Source organism: Maniola hyperantus, chromosome 1 (assembly GCF_902806685.2).
Source record: "Maniola hyperantus chromosome 1, iAphHyp1.2, whole genome shotgun sequence".
NCBI classification, from domain to species: domain Eukaryota; kingdom Metazoa; phylum Arthropoda; class Insecta; order Lepidoptera; family Nymphalidae; genus Maniola; species Maniola hyperantus.
The window spans coordinates 7316168-7336345 of record NC_048536.1 but is presented as its reverse complement, the minus strand read 5'-3'; the positions used below and the strand labels follow the sequence as shown (position 1 = coordinate 7336345).

The window sequence follows — 20178 nt, the reverse complement described above, 5'->3', positions numbered from 1 at the left end:
CCAAGCAGCATTATTTGCTTTAACAAAAGTTACATCTATTTATCTAAAATCCTTTAATTACAAACAAATGCAAAAACATAGAAAAAAGTTTTACTTAATAATAACTGCATAAATACTTTCTTTTACACGTATGTAATAAAACTCATTTGTTAAAATGAGATGCTTCCATTGAGTCGAACGCATCAAGCTGCACGTTGATTCTGAAAGAAAATATAATTTTGAAATTAAAAGATATAACATTAAAGAAACCACTACAAAGTAAAAATATTTTTTTCCGAGACGAGTCGAGATTGCAATCGGGGTATGAGGCGAGGGGGACGCCCCGTACACCCGCGCTCGCCTGCATCGGGTTAGCGCGGAGGCTGTGCGGGTGTACATACAGGGCGTTTCCATCCTGATTGCCATTTCAACCTATCGCGTACTATGTACGCGTATGTTGAAGTCGGGCGAGCTTCACGCTTTGATTTCTAGTTTATTTTATTATACTCGCCCGACTTCGTACATACATACACACATATCGAAAAAAGTTTTGCTTTGTAAATAGTGTGTGGTATAGCGATACTTACTTGTGGAAGGCGGCCTGCATGTCGGCGACCTTGGTGGGGTGGCACACGACGGCCAGCTTGCCGGCGTCGGCGCGGAACAGGCGCGGCAGCCAGCGCGCCGCCGCCGCGTGCGCTTCCTTCTGGGTGACCGCCGCGATGGCGCACACGAGCTCACTACACAAAATACAATTCATTATTACATTATAAAAAAGTACAGCAGCCGGCAAGAAATATTGTATCGACCTTTAGTAAGGGATAGCAGCTTCGTAGAGCTTTGTCTCTGTCATTAAGACCGATAAAACGTCACATTGGTATGAGTGACGAGACAACGCTCTAGGAAGCAGAAATGTCTTTCTAAAGGACGATATTTCTTGCCGGCTACTGAACTACGATTTACGAACAATGAACATAAGTACAAATATTAAGATACTAATGATCAGTCAGTGTTCAATCTCTGTCAATAACAACCGCGTATTGTGCTAAAACGTAAAATCGCTGACTCGGCCCGCGTGCCGCGCCGGACGTACCGCGTGCGTCATAATGACCCAGTTACCGCGATTCGGACTGTGAAATACATATTATTTTAAATTAAAATATTGTATTGCAGCTATACTAGTTGTATACTGCAACAATGGGCGAGCATCAAAAAGTTAAATTAACTACGGATACTGAGCGATTCCTATATACGAAACTCACCCAAGTGTCAGAAGAGAACGTGAATATTTATAAAGCACTAAAGGAAAAAAAGCTGCAAAATGAAAACCTTCAGCTCAGTATAAAAACCATGAATGAGCAGATTTTAGAGCTGCAAAGGCAAATTGAAGCCCTGTCAGGATCGAAATCAACTAGATATTCCGAGCATATTGGCTCTACTCAAAAGAGCTCAACTGAACCGGTTGATTACTGTACTGATGAGGAAGAGCTCGCTAAAGAAACTGAATGGATTAGAGTAAAAGGCAGGAAAAAAAGGAAGTTGAACACGTCTCCCATTCAGACTCAGGAATCTGATACTGAAAATAAACATGAAGGAAGGAAACCTAAAAAAATGCCTCAGCCGCCCCCCATTATCGTATCGGCTGTGATAGACTATCAATCGTTTTACGATTTAATAACTGCAAGTCTGCCGAGTGACAACTCATCTGAGGACTCATTCACCGTGAAGATGATGGGTAAGGAGACAGTTAAAATTAATACAAAAAATGAAGACGCTTATAAAACTATTAGTAAGCTCTTAACCCAAAATAATTGTATTTGGCATTCCTACGAGAATAAGCAGGAAAGGCCAATAAGAGTTATGGCAAAAAAATTGCATTATACATGCCAACCGAGTAGAATAATGGAAGACCTCACAAATAAAGGATTTAAAATAGAAGACGTGGCAAACAAATTAAGATGGCAGAGCAAGGAGCCACTCAATATGTTTATGCTTACGTTTAATCACAATGAGGATATCAACAAGATCCACAATATTAAGTCTATCCTAGGATGCAAGGTAGAAATACAACCCCTAAAAACATCGAAGTTAGTACCTCAATGTAAAAGGTGTCAATCTTATGGACACACACAAAAATACTGCTCTCGGGAACCACGGTGTGTAAAATGCACCGGAAAACACATCACTAAAGACTGCAAAAAACCAGCAGATGAGAAACCAAAGTGTGTGCATTGCGGTGGATCACACCCAGCAAATTATAGGGGGTGTATGATAGCCAAAGAAATGCAAAGCATAAGAAAAAATAATACTAAAAAGTCATCAGCACCGTATAGACAGCAACAAGAATCCGCAGCAAGTAGAGGAAAACTAGGAACTAATGATAATATTACCAAAAAACAAGAGATTCCAAAAAATACTACGTCAAATAAAATGACATATGCTCAAACTGTTGCAGCTAAATCTAACATACAGACAGATAACAATCTTGAAAGTAAACTAGATTCAATTTTAAAATACATGTCTTCCTTTGATGAGCGACTAAAAAAACTTGAAGATAGCACCAAAAAAGCTACAATTAAATCGAAATAATGAATAATAATATCCTCAAAATTATGGCTTGGAACTCTAACGGACTACTCCAACATAAGCACGAGCTAGAAGTAGTCCTGAATATGGAAAATATTGACATGTGTCTGATATCCGAGACACACTTCACTAAAGAGTCATTCGTTAGATTTAAAGGATATAAAGTCTACCATGCGTTACATCCTAATAATACAGCTAGGGGTGGCAGTGCTGTAATTATCAAAGAAAATCTCTACCACTTCCAGGAAAGCAAATATGAAGAACAAGAAATTCAAGCTGTGGCCATACACGTACAAACAAAGCTGTATCCAATTATAGTAGTAGCTATATATTGTCCGCCAAGGCACTCAGTAAAAAAAGATAAATATGTTAGTTTTCTAGAACAATATGGAAATAAGTTTATCGTAGGAGGTGACTTCAACGCTAAAAATACCTATTGGGGATCTAGATTAACTACGACTAAAGGAAAAGAACTACTAGAAGCAATTAAGCAACTGAAATGTAATGTAGCTAGCACTGGAAAACCAACATACTGGCCGACTGACCCTGGTAAAATTCCAGACCTAATAGACTTCTTTATCTACAAAAATATATCACCTAAATATCTTAGAATTGAAGAACGACATGACATGAGCTCTGATCATTCTCCAATATTACTTACACTAAGCGAAACAATCTTATTTAAAGAATCTACTCCGACCTTAGCAAGTAAAAAGACGGACTGGGAAGGCTTTAAACAAGAACTGAATTACAGCATTAATCTAAAAGTACCATTAAAATGTCCAGGACAACTAAATGAAGAGGTCAATCAATTTGTTGTAGACATACAACAGGCGGCCTGGAAAAATACTCCATCACAATATAAAAATATACCTAAAAGTACAGTGTATCCGAAACATATATTAAACCTAATAACTGAAAAGAGAAGGGCAAGAAATAGATGGCATCAGACTAGATCTCCATTAGATAAAAGAATATTGAATAAACTTACAAAAAAAATCAAGCGCGAAATCAAAAAGTATGAACAAATAACTATGGACAATTACCTTCAAAATTTAACAAATGACCGGAGCACCAATTATTCACTCTGGAAAGCGACAAAGAATATGGACAAGTCACTATTGCATATTCCTCCAATTAAAAAAGAAAACAATGAGTGGGCGATTAATAACGACCAAAAGGCTAAACGATTTGCAGACCACTTAGAGAATATATTTCAGCCATACGAAGGAGAAGAAATTGATAAAGACTCTACTAGGGAAATCAAAGAAGATGTAGACATCAAACTAGTGACACCCAAAGAAATATGTAGAGAAATAAAGCACAAATTGGGTCCCAAGAAAGCTCCTGGATATGATTTAATTACGAGAGAAATTTTATTAAACCTTCCAAGGAAAGCCATAGTTAAGCTCACCACAATAATAAACGCTGCATTTAGACTCAGGTACGTGCCTAATGTGTGGAAAGTGGCCGAGGTCATTATGATAGCTAAGCCAGGAAAACCACCTCATGAAGCAACATCATATAGGCCTATCTCTTTGTTGCCTATTATGTCAAAACTATTCGAAAAGCTCCTACTGAAGAGGATGAAACCAATATTAGAAAACAAAAACCTGATACCAGATCATCAGTTTGGATTCAGAGAGAAACATTCAACTATTGATCAAGTACATAGAATTGTTAACACCATAGAAAAAACAATTGAAGAAAAGAAAGTTTGTTCCACGGTATTTCTTGATATTGAAAAGGCTTTTGATAAAGTTTGGCATGAAGGTTTGATTCATAAAATTAGAAACAAGCTACCCAAATCATTCGCAGATATCCTGGAATCATACATAACAGATAGAGCATTTAGAGTAAGACAAGAAGATGCCTACTCTGAGCTTAAATGTATAAAAGCTGGAGTTCCGCAAGGGAGTGTTTTAGGGCCGGTCCTATACCTATTATATACCTGCGATATTCCAGACCTTGAAAACAATACTATTGCCACTTTTGCTGATGATACTGCCATTATGGCCGTAGGAGGCACACATGAAGAGGCAGTGGGTAACCTACAAATAGCGCTAAATAAAGTCTATAAATGGACTAAAAAGTGGAGAATAAAGCTAAATGAATCAAAGTCAGTTCATATAGATTTCACAAATAAAACAAAAAAGTATCACGCTGTCTTCATAAACGACCAAAAAATCTCCTACGTGGATACAGCTAAATACCTTGGTATGACACTTGATGTGAAGTTGCGCTGGAAAGCTCATGTCAAGAAAAAAAGGAAAGAACTTGATATAAAGTATAAACAGATGTATTGGCTACTTGGTAGATATTCCTCGCTGTCAATACATAACAAGATTCTTTTGTACAGACAAGTCCTGATGCCCATTTGGACTTATGGCATACAGCTGTGGGGCTGTACCAAAAAAAGTAACATCCAAATCATCCAACGGTTCCAAAACAAAGTACTCAGGAATATTGTAAATGCACCCTGGTACATCAGAAATGATGATATTCATAGGGACCTTCAAATTGAATACGTCCATAAAGTTATCACCAAATCTGCCAAAGCCCACGACTATAGGCTTCACCACCACGTTAACGTTGAAGCAATCCAGCTGCTTGACGTAACGGAGACAGTGAGAAGACTAAAAAGGACCAAACCTTTTGAGTTAGTGTATAGTGATTAGTGATAGTGTACATAGTGTAAGTGCTGAAAGAACACGTGAACAAAGTGTCATATCTCAAATCAAGAAAGACTAAGATGCGTCAGTGGACAATTTCTTAGTATATAAGATAATTTATAAGTTTAGGTTAAAATAAAATTACTTATTAGTCATACATTAGGCTAGATCGTAATATAATTGAGTAGCTAATTGGCACTCAACAATAAGGAAAAAAAAAAAAAAAAAAAAAAATGATATGCTCGTGAGTATGAGTGAGAATGTTGCGCGTCAGTCGTCACGTGGTACATCCTCGTAAGGTTACACTTCTTTCGTGCTTTTTTATTTTATTACTAGCTGATCCCCGCGGCTTAGCCCGCGTGTATACAATATAGCCTATGTCACTCAGGAATAATGTAGCTTTCTATTGGTGAAAGAATTTTCAAAATCGGTTCAGTACTTCCAGAGATTACCCCCTACAAACAAACTTAACGACATTACCTCTTTATAATATTAGTATAGATTATTACGCCGATGTTTCTATTATTTGTTGTTCTAGATCTTAAACTAAATGTTTTCTAAAACTAAGTCAGATTTATCTCTACATAATCTAGCCCGAAAACAACAAATATACTAAAATTATATTAATTTTGAAAGTTTAACCCGAAACATATCTATTTTAACCCAAATTTTGAAGCAACTTCGTGCGTAAATAAACAATGTGAGTCACTACAAAATTGCAAGCAATTGGATTTTAAGAAAACTTTACTCAATAACATAATTTTTTATTTTTATTTATTTGAGTATTGAGTATATCTCGCCCGTAAATGTTGATTGCAAAAGCACGCTCTCACGCTCGACTTGAAGCGACCGTGGAGTACTATCAAGGCGCTCCGCCTTGTAGTGTTTATATTCTCTTTGGCTCCGCCCACGTGCAACAATCGGTGGCAGATTTTTATCGGCACAAAATAAAACATACATATATTGCAATGTTGAAACGCACACGTCCTACAAAAAGTCGGTCAGAAAATAGATGAGTCGGTGGCCAGATTATCAAGACTTGCAAAAAGTCTGACGCGGGCGGAGTGCCTCAAGTAGTAGTATTTACCGATTGTAAGTTTCGCCCGCGCGCCGTACGTAGTTGAGCAGCGACTGCCCCACCACATCTGCGACGCACTTCTCATTCTCCACCACTTCGAACAGCGCCGTACTCTTGGCGGACGCGAATAGGTCCTCGTCGAATTTGCCGTCAGCTAAATACTCGTCCTAAAGAGAAGGGAGACCGTAAGCAATTTCTCGCTCACCACCTAGGTGTAATTTTTTCCTAGCACATGCAAACTGTGGAACCAACTCTCTTTGGCGGTGTTATTACTAGATTACAACATGGGGTTATTCAAGCCTTCAAGGGGCGGACCAACGAATTCCTGACCAGCAACGCATTGGCGGTCCCTCTGGTGCTGCAAATGTTAATGGGCCGCGGTAATCACTTATCGCGTGACTCGCCTGCTCGTTTGCTCGCTATTTTTTTTTTAAGAGGATTTTTTTACAGGTCTCACTTACTGAATTTTATTGTACACTAACTGATGCCCGCGTCTTCGTACGCGTGGATTTAGGTTTTTAAAAATCCTGTGGGAACTCTTAAATTTTCCGGGATAAAAAGTAGCCTATGTCCTTCCCCGGGATGTAAACTAACTCTGTATTAAATTACATCAAAATCGGTTTAAATGTTGGGCCGTGAAAAGCTAGCAGACAGACAGACAGACGGACGGAAGACAGACAGACACACTTTCGCATTTATAATATTAGTATGGATTAATACAAAGTAGTTTTCCGTTCAGCAGTACCATAAAATGAAGTACTAACATGAGAAAAATAGTATCAGAAACTTTCTAATCTAGTCGAAACTGTCTGAATATACAAAACAAGTGGGTATGTCTGGTGGGAGGCTTCGGCCGTGGCTAGTTTCTACTCTACTGACAAAGTCGTATCGCCAAACGATTTAGCGTTCCGGTACGATTCCGTGTAGAAACCAAAGGGGGTATGGGTTTAATAAGAACTGCCATACCCCTTCTAGGTTAGCGCGCTTCCATCTTAGACTGCATCATCACTTACTTACACTAGGTGAGATTGCACTCAAGGGCTAACTTGTGTCTGTCTGAATAAATAAATAAAAACCGGCCAAGTGCGAGTCAGGCTCGCGCAATGAGGGTTCCGTACTAGAGTCGTATTTTTTCGACATTTTGCACGATAATTAAAAAACTATGATGCATAAAAATAAACAAAAATCTGTTTTAGAATATACAGGTGAAGACTTTTCATATGATACCCCACTTGATATAGTTATCTCACTTCGAAAGTTGAAAATACTAATTATTAGTTCATGACCACAATTTAATTTTTTTTGTGTGATGTAACCCTAAATTCACGGTTTTCAGATTTTTGCCCAAATGTCAGCTATAAGATCTACCTATCTGCCAAATTTCATGATTCTAGGTCAACGGGAAGTACCCTGTAGGTTTCTTGACAGACAGGCAGACAGACAACAAAGTGATCCTATAAGGGTTCTGATTTTCCTTTTGAGGTACGGAACCGTAAAAACTATTTAAAATAGTTGCTAGTAAAACTATTAACTATTCAACAACAAACTATTATTACACAATTACCACAATAGATTTAGCCTTGTTGTAAGCCGCGACGGCGTTAGTGGCGCGGTACAGTGAGAACACGAGGCGACCCTCGTTCTGCGAAGGCCGGATCCCGTATCCGTATGACAAGCCACCCCCTCGGATCAATCTCCACATTGGACCCTGCAAAGTAAAGAGAAAAATTTAATAAAGTACCTACTTGTATTTAATTGAACAAAAAATATTTTGATTTTTGAAGAAGATATTACTGTGCAGTGTCATTAAATCGGGCTGCCAAAGTTTATACGATACTCTTTTATACCTCTGTAGCTGGTCTGAACATCCTCATCGGTGCGTGTGCGCACCGCGCCGCTCGGCCCCTGACTGAGCTACATTTAATCGCACGTTCCTTGTATAGAAGCAACACCTCAACCGATACACGTCCACTGCTGCGCATAGTAGGGACTTCCACAAGCACCGGTCTTGCACTGCCTGAATGAAGGCTGAAACTCTTTTTAACTCCAACCTTTTTTCTGGACACTAGGTAGGAAGTAATCTACATGGATGTCAAGCGTCCATGCCTGACATGTTCGACTTCACTGACATGCTCATACGACATACGAACTAAAACCTGCCATCTCTGAACTGCGGTGAGCTAAACATCAGGAAGGGGGCTGTATCTTACCAAGCTTTTTAACCGACTTCAAAAAAAGGAGGAGGTTCTCAATTCGTCGGAATCTTTTTTTTTTTTTTTTTTTATGTATGTTCCCCGATTACTCGAAAACGCCTGGACCGATTTTGAAAATTCTTTTTTTGTTTGAAAGGGTATACTTCAAAGTTGGTTCCATTTCGATTTGGTGAAGATCTGATGAACATCTTCGAAGATAGATACTGGAACTCCTCAACGGATAAGAGTAAATTGCTCGCGATCAGTGTAATAGCTTAGTAAACAATAGATTTTTAACCAGTCATAGCTTAATTCCATGGGGCCACTAAAAATTGTGAAATAAAATTTTTTTACAAAAAAAATATAAACCGACTTCGTTACACAAACACTAAAAATTGAAAAATAATTTAATTTATTACCGAATATATTATGTATACAAGAGTTAATATAGTTCCATAATAATATTTTTTGGGGTCGGTGCCAATGAGGTGCCATTGTGGAGTCCCATAAAAATATGAAGTCTAGACGATTCGCGCAGCTAAAGCTAATTGGCACCGGCACCAAAAAGTATTATTATGGAACTATATTAACTCTCAACTCATAATATATTCGGTAATAAATTAAATTATTTTTCAATTTTTAGTGTTTGTGTAACGAAGTCGGTTTTTATTTTTTTTGTAAAAATTTTTTACTTTATTAGTTCAATCGTAACCTAATCCATGTGTCTACGTCTACGTCCTCGCCCCAAGCGCCCATCAGACCCGCGTCCCAGCATAGCTGCGGTCTACGTATACTCAATGCGTCACCTCGAGTTGCGTGAAGTAGTTGAGCGCGACGCTGAGCGGCGCGACGTCGACGAGCGCGTTGCCGAGCGGACCCTCGCTTAGCTGCACCACGAACGAGGAGTCCAGACCCCCCACGCCCACCACCATGCCTCCGCCCCAACCGCTCATCAGATCCGCGTCCCAGTATAGCTTCGGCCTGCGAACAACACACACATACGTAAAACGCGTATTCTATGTGTAAATAGGCAAGCCAACGCCAGCGCAGTTTGGTTCAATCCTAAAGTGACGGACATATGTAGGAGGCAAAGGTCGCAGGCCGCGATGCGTTGCTCCTTATTTCATATTTCATACAAGCCCTAACCAGTATACAGACCCAAAATAATATACAGAACATAAAGCGCTTAGTCAACAGCCGATCCTTCAGCTTCTGCATAACGAATATTTGGTCGATCCTAGCACCTCACTCCAAAGCTGGTAAAAAAATCGGTTTTTGACTAGACCGATATGAACCAAATATTAGTGACAAACAGAATATAAAATTCGCGACATATTAAATAATAAATATAACTTACTCGAGAGGCATAATCTCATTTTCTCTCGCGAACCGCTTCCACGGTTCCGTACTAAGTTTGTACTTCTCCAAATCCGCAGCGAGATGCAACCAAGCATTCTCCGTGATGTTCTTAAACATTTCCTTCGCCTCGCTGAGGGCCGCTTCAGCGGAGTCGCCGCCAGCATTCAGTTGCTCGATGAGTTCTTTGAGGAACTTCTGTTGTCGTAGGACGGAACTCCAGTGGACGTTGCTGTCTTTGCAGTAGAGCGAGTCTCGCAGGATGTCGTAGACCATTTTGTGACCGTTTCTTCTAACCTGATTCAGAAATAGGAAACCTTATATTCAGAAATTTCTTACAGTGTACTATGGTCTATGGCTTCATTCTAGCTTACGACCTAGAATAGTCAAGTAGTTTTGTACTAGGTACTTACTTTGTTATTGATATATCATATCACAGAATATTTTTATATTGACAAATGATTTAAATATTCATTTTAAGATATTTTTTATCAGTTTCTGCATTAAATATAAATATTAGACATTTATAACAAGTCAAATCAATAATAGCTTTTCGTATAAGTAAACGATTATTATTACCTGCGACACGTCGTTTATTAATCTCTGGGCGAACACCAACAACCTCTCTTTGTTAATCTCAGCTGCATACAATATTTCGTACAGATGATTCACGACTTCTTCGTAGTCTACTGGTTCACACTGAAACATAATTATTATTATATAAATATGTATGTAAATCAATAACAGCCTGAAGTCTATTTAATTATATTTAGAGGTTAGACTAATTTAAATGGGTTTAAATTCACATTACAGAAGCTAGATATTAGGAAAGATTCACAATTGCAGCAGCCTCTATCTATACCACAAAGCAAAATAATTTTTTTCCTCAGTTTGATTCGCTGCCAATTTGAATCGACCCTTAGCTTTCTCTGTGGTAAAGATCACTTGTTCGTGAGTTTAATATAAGATAGTAGATACGTTACCCTAGTCTCGATCTGTACGAAATGTCCGAACTGTCCCACGGCAAAGTTCCCTGAGCGCCCGAAGCCGATGTCGTTAGAGAAGCTGACAGTCAGCTGCTCTGTGGTTGAGATCACTTCCTCGTGAGGTATGAGCTTGTCTCCCCTCCTTACAGGACATTCTGCTAATGCGTTGAGGTGCAATGGGAGCCATTTGCGCGTCATCTGGTCCACGTTTGTAGTGTCCAGGATAATGGACATCTGCACAAAATTGGTGATTCAAAACATATCACAGGAATTCTTTTTTTAAATCCTATATAGGCGCACGCTTGACGATCACAACTTATGGGAAGTGATTGATATGGCCTAAGAAAATTGAAATTTTATGTTCAAATTTCTCAAAATCCCTTCTTAGTGTTCTAAGTTATAACAATCTAAATGGGACAACTAAAGTTTCTAAACCTAGCAGTTTGAGCTGCATGGTGATATTACTTCAGTCAATTAAATTATGTGTATAGGTTATGAGGGACTTAGGTGTGTTATCAAAAAATTTACTAAAGCTTTTGGGATATTACTGAGCAGAGAAGGAAGAACCTGTTACTCACATAAACAAAGTTGGTGTTCAAGCTGTGCACTCTGGTGTACATGGGTATTTCCTTGAGGTCGAAGTGTGGACAGGGCTCGCCGCCGGAGTTCCACGAGCTGATATTGTGGCACTTGAGGTTTTCGCACGACGGCACCGGCACAGACGCCAACGTTCCCGGGGGCGGGGGACGCTGGAATATAAGCCATACTAATGTATCTATATACTTATAATAAAACTGTAACTGGAAAATTAGTGTACATTAAATATATTTTAAAAAATTTAATGGGGGGAAACATTATTATCGATAGACACCAAAACATTTTTTTTTAAATCTTTGTCTGTCTGTCTGTGCACGCATCACGCAAAAACCACTGAACGGATTCAAATGAAATTTATTAGTGGTAGCTGATACTCCGGGTTAACATATAGAGTAGTTTTTATCTAAAAACATCCGATCGGCGTTATCTATAAATATTAGATATACATTTAATTATACAGATCTTATACACATCCGATTAGTGTAGTATATAATACCTCATTGAATTCCATAGCGTCGTCGAGTATTTTACTCTTTTCCGCTAATCCTTCTTCTCCTAACTGTACTCTCTGCTCTTCTATTCTCTTTTTCTCGTCTTCGGCAATCCTATAAATTAAGAAATTTCATATAATATTAATATAATATACCTAAAAATGATTCATGTTTGTCATGTCTGTCCGTTCGTAAGTTACGCTACGTTTAACTCTTTTTGAACATCAACAACAGCAAAATGGTCACAAGTGAGTGGTGGTGGAACCACCTGACGTGCAACCTGCACTTGAGTTAAAACGTTTTAATTGTGTCTTAAACATGAGCAAAATCAAAATCTGCTCTATAAATCTCAGGTTAGGATCTATAGAGCATACTCTGACTTAGCTCAGACTTAAGTTTTGGTTAGAACAAGACAGATTTATGTGATATAATCTCGTTTTAAGTGGCTGAAGTCTGAGCAAAGTTCTCTCTATAGATCTCAGCCTTAGCCTTATAGTTTTTAGGATACTTACTTAGCTTGCAACTTTATACTCGGCGAACCAATGATGGTGACTAGGTCGTCACTGAAATATTTCTTCAGCAAACCCAGCCAATAGTCCGAATTTTCTTTTAGCAGTTCGTTTAGAGAATTGTGTGGGTTCATACGGGATATAAACTGAAATAAAATATTAAGATGAGCACTATATTGGCATCAGGAAAAAAGAACTCTGACTATTATTTGAACATGCTCATTGGATGAATTACCCAACTATTTTGATGGTACGAAATGAGGCGTGCTTTTGTTGCTGTCTGTTCCACCGCGCGACTAGTTCGTCAGACAACCTTTCGCTTCGTGCACTTTACGGTGATACTATACCTTACAATCCATACTAATATTATAAATACGAAAGTGTGTCCTTTACCCTTACAAGGCCCATCCGCTCAACCGATTTTAATGAAATCTGGTACAGCAATAGCTTGCATTCTGAAGACAGACATAGGCATCTCGGAAAATTGAGTTCCCAAGGGATGTTTAAAATTAATTGAAATCCACATTAATGGGTTCGCACTTCGGCGGTATTAACGTGACGTTTTTTATCGCTTTGTGATGGTTTTTGAATCGTATTGAATCTAACTGGCTTGTCTCATGCAATGCTTCCTAAAAATGGATTTAGGCCAAACGAGCGACCAAATAGATACATGAGCTTTCGTTCGCTTGGTCTAAATCCATCTCGGCGTGCGTTAAATAAACGTTAGTTAGAATAAGATCTTATGGATTCTATGTACTTGATAAATACTTATTACTTACGTCATCTTCGTTTTGCGAATACAACGCATCACCGATACACCTAAAAGCGATAGCATGATGTGGGTCAGACTCCAGGCTAGCCATGGTCTCTCTCAGCTGTTTCCTCAGCAGCCGTTTCATTCTCTCCATTACGATAGCTTCGTCTCCATTAATTACGCTCTTCAAGCAGTTGCGAGCCTCGTCTCGAGCTATTTCGAGCTTATCCACAGGCACATTGTCGAGCTCTATTTTTATTAGAGGAGCTATGTTTTCTGTTAGGTTGTAGGATACCTAAAAAATTATTTCTTTAAGGACGGCTGCACAATTACCAGAGATTTTCTGACATAAAAACTAATGGCACTCATGTATTTTGTACCTACTAGACCCCGCAGAGATGCTACAGATTATTTTCGTATCGGACGCACGCTTCTGATGTTCGCAGAACAGAGTCCTATACCTACTTATAGCTATTTTTTGATTAATTTATTATCATGCGAGCGACTTTTTTAATGAAAATTGTTGACTATATTGTTAGTAGTTGAAAGTCTTATGTTGATTTGCTGGTTTCCTGTAATATTTTCAGGTGTAAGGCTTCTTGTACACGAAGCGGGAGCCGGGCCGAAAGTGAGTGGGGGATTTTAATTTTGAGAGATAGAAGTTTTAAAAATCGCTTATAAGCCGCCGCCCTTTGCCGTCATAAAATTTGGTGTATACTATTTCCACGTACCAAATAAAATCGCGGCACCGACGCGGTAGCAGTGTGGCGCCTGTAAAGCTCTATGCTATTTTCATTAATTTACACTCACTTTCGGTCTAGCTCCAGCTTCATGTGCAGGAAGGCTAAAGTACGAGTAATAGAGAATGTACACACTACAGATACTCACGTCTCCCGCCAGTGCGTCTTCTCTCTCGACGAGAGCGCGCTGCAGTGGCGCCGCGGCCGTGTCGCACAAATACCGCAAAAGCACCGCGCAACCCGTCAACTCCTTCAGGGCCGTGGGCTCCGTCAATATGGGCCCACGCCAACCGAACATAACCTGTTCAGATAATACATTGCTTTATAATATTACCTTTATTCAGCTCAACTCACCGAGCGGGCGATGCAGAGCTATGCTCATAGTTTCTCTACGTGATCAAATGAGAAACGAGAAATCCGTAGAAGAACCAGAGTAAACGACGTTGCTCAACGATTTCGAAACTGAATTGGGGTAATTTATTATTATTATGCTTTTACTCTGCAGGTTTGGTCTCAGTCGGTCCAGTGTTTTTTACGTAATGCGCGCACAAACACATGGACAGACAACTTAGTACAATTTTATTATATGTAATAGGCAAAAACTGTCTACAAAAGCCATTACCTGTCCACAGTCTTCAGTATCGGCGGGCCACTGTTCTCGCAGCTCCCCATAGTTAGGTGGAGGAGGAATAGTTTGCCACGGCTTAACCCATTCTTCTTGTACTTCTTTTTCCCTCTGTGTCGTAACAAAAAAGTGGTATTTTTATATAGCCAAGCACCGGAATAGCACCTACTATCACAGGTTATATCTACACTGGGTGTTACACATTACTCCAACGATTTTATCCGGCTCGAAGGACCAATAAATGTAAGAACTAGGGATGAAGTGGGAAATCACTTCTTGTTCAATTCAATTCAATTTATTTATTAATGCGGCGTTCGGGTCTGTATGGCGATTTCATAAAACCTAAACCAGTCATTACAATCGTGATCGTTTTGATTGGCTGAATCTATGGTGTTCTTGTTGCAACAATACATTGTAGCCAATAGTAAGCGAGCATCAACCAATGACACAGATGATTGCGATCGTGACATTATAGCTGTCAGTCTACCGCAATCGAGCCGCAGATGTTCAGACTTGACAGACAGACAACGAAGTGATTCTACAAGACAATATATAAATATCAAAATAGCAATCTTTGAGTTGTATGCAATCATGTGCAATGTCTTAATCCTGTATTGCATTGTTGTCAATTATTGGTCATTAATTTATTTCTTTCTAGTTCAATTTCAGTCCAGTAACATTTCAAACGATTAAGTATAGTTTCATAATATTATGTAGTTGCAATAAAACTGGTCATAATGACCACAATTTCCAATTTCCGATTTAGGTTTTTAAAAATCCCGTAGGAACTCTTTGATTTTCCGGGATTAGTAGCGTTTGTCCTTTCCCTGGATGCAAGTTATATGTGTACGAAATTTCATCAAAATCGGTTGAAAAGATAGGCCATGATAGGCTAGCTAACATACAGACAGACACACTTTCGCATTTATAATATTAGTATGGATTATTTGAATGCACATATGTCTCACCTTGGCAATGATGTCATCCTCCACAGTGGCTAACACATTAAATACATCATCTGCCTCAATTTGACCTGTGAGAATGATTGTTAGATTCTCAGCTCTGTAGAACTTCTTGTGGTAATCTCGCACCTTTGAAAAACAATGTGATGAAAAAAGTTATTAATAATTATATGGCTTGTAAAGAAAACTATTATAAAAACCTAGGCCTTGATGGTTTACATTGTTGCAAAGCTGATTTTTAATAATTATTCGCAAAGTAGAAGATACCCAACGGCATCATTGTAACTATGCAAAGTTATTATCATTTATACTAACAGGACAAATCTAGGCAAATTCAGTACACCCAAATGTGCGCACAGAATTATTCTGCTACTATGTGACATATTGAAATGTAAGAACACACACACAGAACATATAGATTTACTGTAGTTCAGGCTTTTACAGTAACATCCCTTTATAATGCATAATAATAATTGTGCTTACTTTTATGTTGTCTGTGGAAATCCTCAAGTTTTCCATAATGCCGCCAGTGTCAGCTGAGTAGCCACTATTAGGATACATGGCACGGAGCAGTTTTAACTCACACCTGCAAGACCATAAAGTGATTTTTTATAACAATTATTTACATAAAAGTAATGTGTTCTGTGAGTAGTAATGTTTCTAATTTGAACAAAAACAATGTGAAGAGAGTTAAGATATTTAACTAAATAAAAGATTTTCGACATTAAGAGGCCAAGGAGCTTATGACCCCTTACAGCGATCACGCACTTACCCGATTCGAATCTGTGAAAATACGGATATAAAAAATATCTTTGACATATGTCATAAGCTACCATACAAATAGTTCGTAAAACAAAACATAACATATTTTCACGGACTCGGATTGGATAAATGCGTGATCGCTCTTATGGCTCAGGCAAACTGATTTTATTAACCTAGTAGCCTATCCGTAGCAGCCCGTCCCCGGGATGCAATTTCATGAAAACATTTAAATGATGATTCATTAAAAATCCCATGGCATCACCACGATTTAGGAATGCAATTCCTTACAGTATCAGGGTTGAGGAGTTGGGTCTTTGAGTTCAATGATAAAGTCTTTACTTGGTAAGTCTAGGTACCTCCAATATCAATTTATAACTGAAAGTTCCTAAATCCCATAAGTTTTGGTAGTCATTTCCCCTGCAGATTAGAATTGAGGAGTTGGGATCCAAATTTTTTACGGGATAATGCAAGGATTCTCTATCAATTTAAAAAAATACGCAAATCGGTTCAAAAATCTCGTAGATTTCAGTGTACATAGCTAGAAAAAAACCACAACTCCTCCTTTTTTGAAAGTCGGTTAAAATAGTAGCCTATGTTACTCCTTGATCAATCCTCAAGCTCGTTCAAATAGGCAGACAGATAAATTTTTTTAAAAAGTGTGATTCAGTTATGGTTCATTTCAAATAACCATATGGCTTAATTTAAGTATAGATTAAACATTAGTATAGATAAGAATAATCTATGTTAAGAAACAAGAATTTCATGGTGTTTCTGTAAATTGTATCCACATTAACATAGTTTGAAAAATTGCAGAAAGTTAATTATTATTTACAATTTATTAGACCTAAAAGACTAGATATTTAAGGCTACTAATTAACATGATCATGTATGGACACTCTTCTAACTTGAAGGTAGCCTAAAAATGTTGCTGGCCTAACAATGAGAAACCCAAACAAAAAAAAAGTAAAGACAATTCTTTTAGTATTCAAACAAACATCTGTGAGAGGCTATAAAAGAATTTCTCCACTCTTACCTAGTATCAGCAGTATTTTCCCGCCCCTGTATCTCACAGTACACAACACCTGCATCCTCACCCTCCCCATTAACATGGTGCACTTCAGTTATAAACCCTTCATCAGTAAGAGTAGGCCTCAGTATATGATCAATGTATATGGGTAGCAAAGTTAACATGCCAGCATCTCCCGCAGTGTATATTGTGTAGCAAGTGTGGTCGGTATCCGTCCATGCATTGGTTCCATGTGCCATACAACGGTTTGCAAGCAAATCAAGGATACCCTTGTAAGGGTATCGCTCGGAACCCAAAAAGATAAGGTGTTCTAAGGTATGCGGCAATCCATCATCATCGTGAGCTTCAGTTGCTGCAAAAATTGTTTCATTTAGTTAGTTTTATTAACCTTTAACAACCCATAATAAAACAACACATATTACTAATTATTTTTATTTCAGGTAACATGACCACAAAATATAACAACAGGGGTTTTTCTTAAGCTTTCCTGTAGCAACAGTACACTATGCCTTCAGGCCTTAGTCCATGGCAAAAGTTATGGCAGTTTAAAAATCCGTTCCTTCTTATTAGTATTGAAAACGGCATTGTGGTATGCCTTTGGAATTAAGTATTAAAATAACATTTTCAATGCTGAATCGAACCCGGGACCACTTGTTAGAGGCGAATAAGTCCACCGTTGATACCAGGGACCCAGGGAGGTCGTAAGAACTAATTTTGAGAAATGAGTATTATCACTCACATGGGATAATTAACTTACCAAGACAAAAGAAACCGTTCACGAGAGGTCCTTCGACATTTGCTATTATTACAGTCAATCCAGTTTTTTCTGATACATATTTACTTACAGGTATTACGTCGGATGCTTTTATGGAAGATTTTAATTTAAAGTGTGACATGTTTTTACAGTACAAGTAATGGAAAAAAACTATATAATAAACGTTAACGTTGATACTTTATGATAGAATAATACCGAAAACACAAATAACAATTGAATTTGAACAGATTCAATAATAACAATATAACAATTAATAAAATTAATTAGGTATTGTAGGTATAGATATTATAATACTCTTTGTGAAAAACGTCCCGAGCTGGCAACCAACCAGGGAAAAAAGCAATATCACAGACCAATAACATCTGTGAGCACCGGAAAAAAGCACCTTCCAAAAGCACAGAGTACATTGATATAAAACTGTAGGTACCTATGTAAAACTTAGATGAATGACAACCTGGATACTAAGCTGTGATACTAAGCTCCAAATGCTTATGTAAAAAGTACTCTGTGGTATAAAATAAGCTTGCAACTCAGCTTGCAAGTTGCAGGCACCCCAGCAAGTAGATAATCTATGCACCCCAGGCACCCGTCAAGTGGCAGTTGGCAGTTGGCGAATAAGGACCTATATGGGACCTATGATAAAGACTGAAGGACTGTTAGAAGTAGCCCTATTGTGACACTTACTGTTAGAGCGAGATAGCTAAATGCATTTAAGCTCTTGTTAGAACGTGACAAAATGATTATGTTTTGTCCTTATCACCGTGACCACTTTTTTTTGTTTATCAAAATATATTTGTACGTGAGTTTTTGACAAACAACGTAAAGTCTAGAAGGAATGACATTTCACAAGTAAGAAAATCTGCTTGAGCGAGAGGGACTGAGGTGGCCACGCTAGTTTGCAAATCTGGACATCAGAGGTAAAATTGTTTTAGTTGTTCTGAGGTTGGCACCGACTGACCACCGACTTACAAAAAAAATCGTAATAATTACTCTTTGGCGCCGACCAGCTGAGAGAAAAATACCATAAAAATACAGTCCGACAAGATCTCTATGCCGACAAGGCTCTCTTGGCACTTGAATGACATTGACAGAGGGGTGCAGTTGGAGAACAAAAACGTAGTGATTATACTCTTTGAACAAAGGCCCATCTTCACAAGATGGCGGCGTTAGTTCCGTTTTTGATCAGGCGCCAAAAGGAGGAGGAGGAGTCTTCTAGAGCCAATACGACATCGAAACTTGCCTAGATAAAGTGTCGAAATGGGGTACACAAAACGTAGTCATCAATATAAATGACAAGATATGGTCAAGCGAACAAAGTTTTTCATGGATTAGAAACCAAATACCCACCACGCCACCTCTTAGATACTAATGAACGACCCGTTTGAAATCCAGACGTCACTGAGATTGCATTGGTGCATAAGCACCAATGAGTCGGTGCCATTTTTTCTGTTCAATAACTTTGTCCATACGAAGTAATACCTAGTTATATAAGTCAATGAACCTAGTGCAATTTAAATTTAACCCATCAAAGTCACAAGTTGTGCGTTTACTGCCAAGAAGACTCCATTTACCACGCTTCTTCTCTTTCAGGGCACATACCTTACGTCTTCCAACAGCATTGGAATTCTTGGTGCCCACATTTTAAGCGAGGTCCAATTTCGGGATCATTTGGAAAATAACGCTAAAATAGCCCCCAAAAAGCTTGGGGTGCTCAACAGAGCAAAGCAGTACTTCGCACCCGAGCATAAGCTCCTCTATAAAACGCAAGTCCGCCCACATATGGCGTATACTGCTCTCACCTTTGGGCCGGAGCATCCCAGTACCAACTCCTTCCATTTGATCGGATCCAAAGACGGGCTGTTCGACTTGTGGACGATGCCAAACCAACCGGCTCGTGGGTTGCTCGTTTACTCGCCTTTTTTATTTAAAAAAAACCTATACATTGGGATAAAATATGGGTATGAAATTTGTGACTCCACGCGGATGAAGTTGCGAGGATAAGCGAGTTTCAGAATATGGAGACAGTATCCACTCTCCACTTATCAAGTCGTTACTCAACAAACTCGACACCTTGCGACACCCATTTA

General features: G+C 38.6%; 2 protein-coding genes across 2 annotated transcripts in view; both read right to left on the bottom strand.

Annotated features, from left to right (window-relative positions):
- Atg17 (autophagy-related 17) overlaps nt 1-20178 on the bottom strand; it is a 179809-nt gene that overhangs the window by 90203 nt on the left and 69428 nt on the right. The gene's annotated exons all lie outside the window — the stretch shown is intronic.
- Nucleotides 37-18430, bottom strand: LOC117985535 (uncharacterized protein C05D11.1-like). The gene is made up of 18 exons (XM_034972286.2): nt 18074-18430; nt 17323-17668; nt 16011-16113; nt 15534-15656; nt 14563-14676; nt 14089-14241; nt 13226-13495; nt 12450-12592; nt 11943-12051; nt 11428-11598; nt 10847-11083; nt 10443-10562; nt 9865-10160; nt 9314-9488; nt 7880-8023; nt 6325-6482; nt 567-719; nt 37-200 (listed from the first exon to the last, which is right to left on the bottom strand). The coding sequence occupies exons 1-18, from the start codon at nt 18210-18212 to the stop codon at nt 143-145; spliced, it is 3012 nt and encodes a 1003-aa protein (XP_034828177.1). The 5' UTR covers nt 18213-18430; the 3' UTR covers nt 37-142.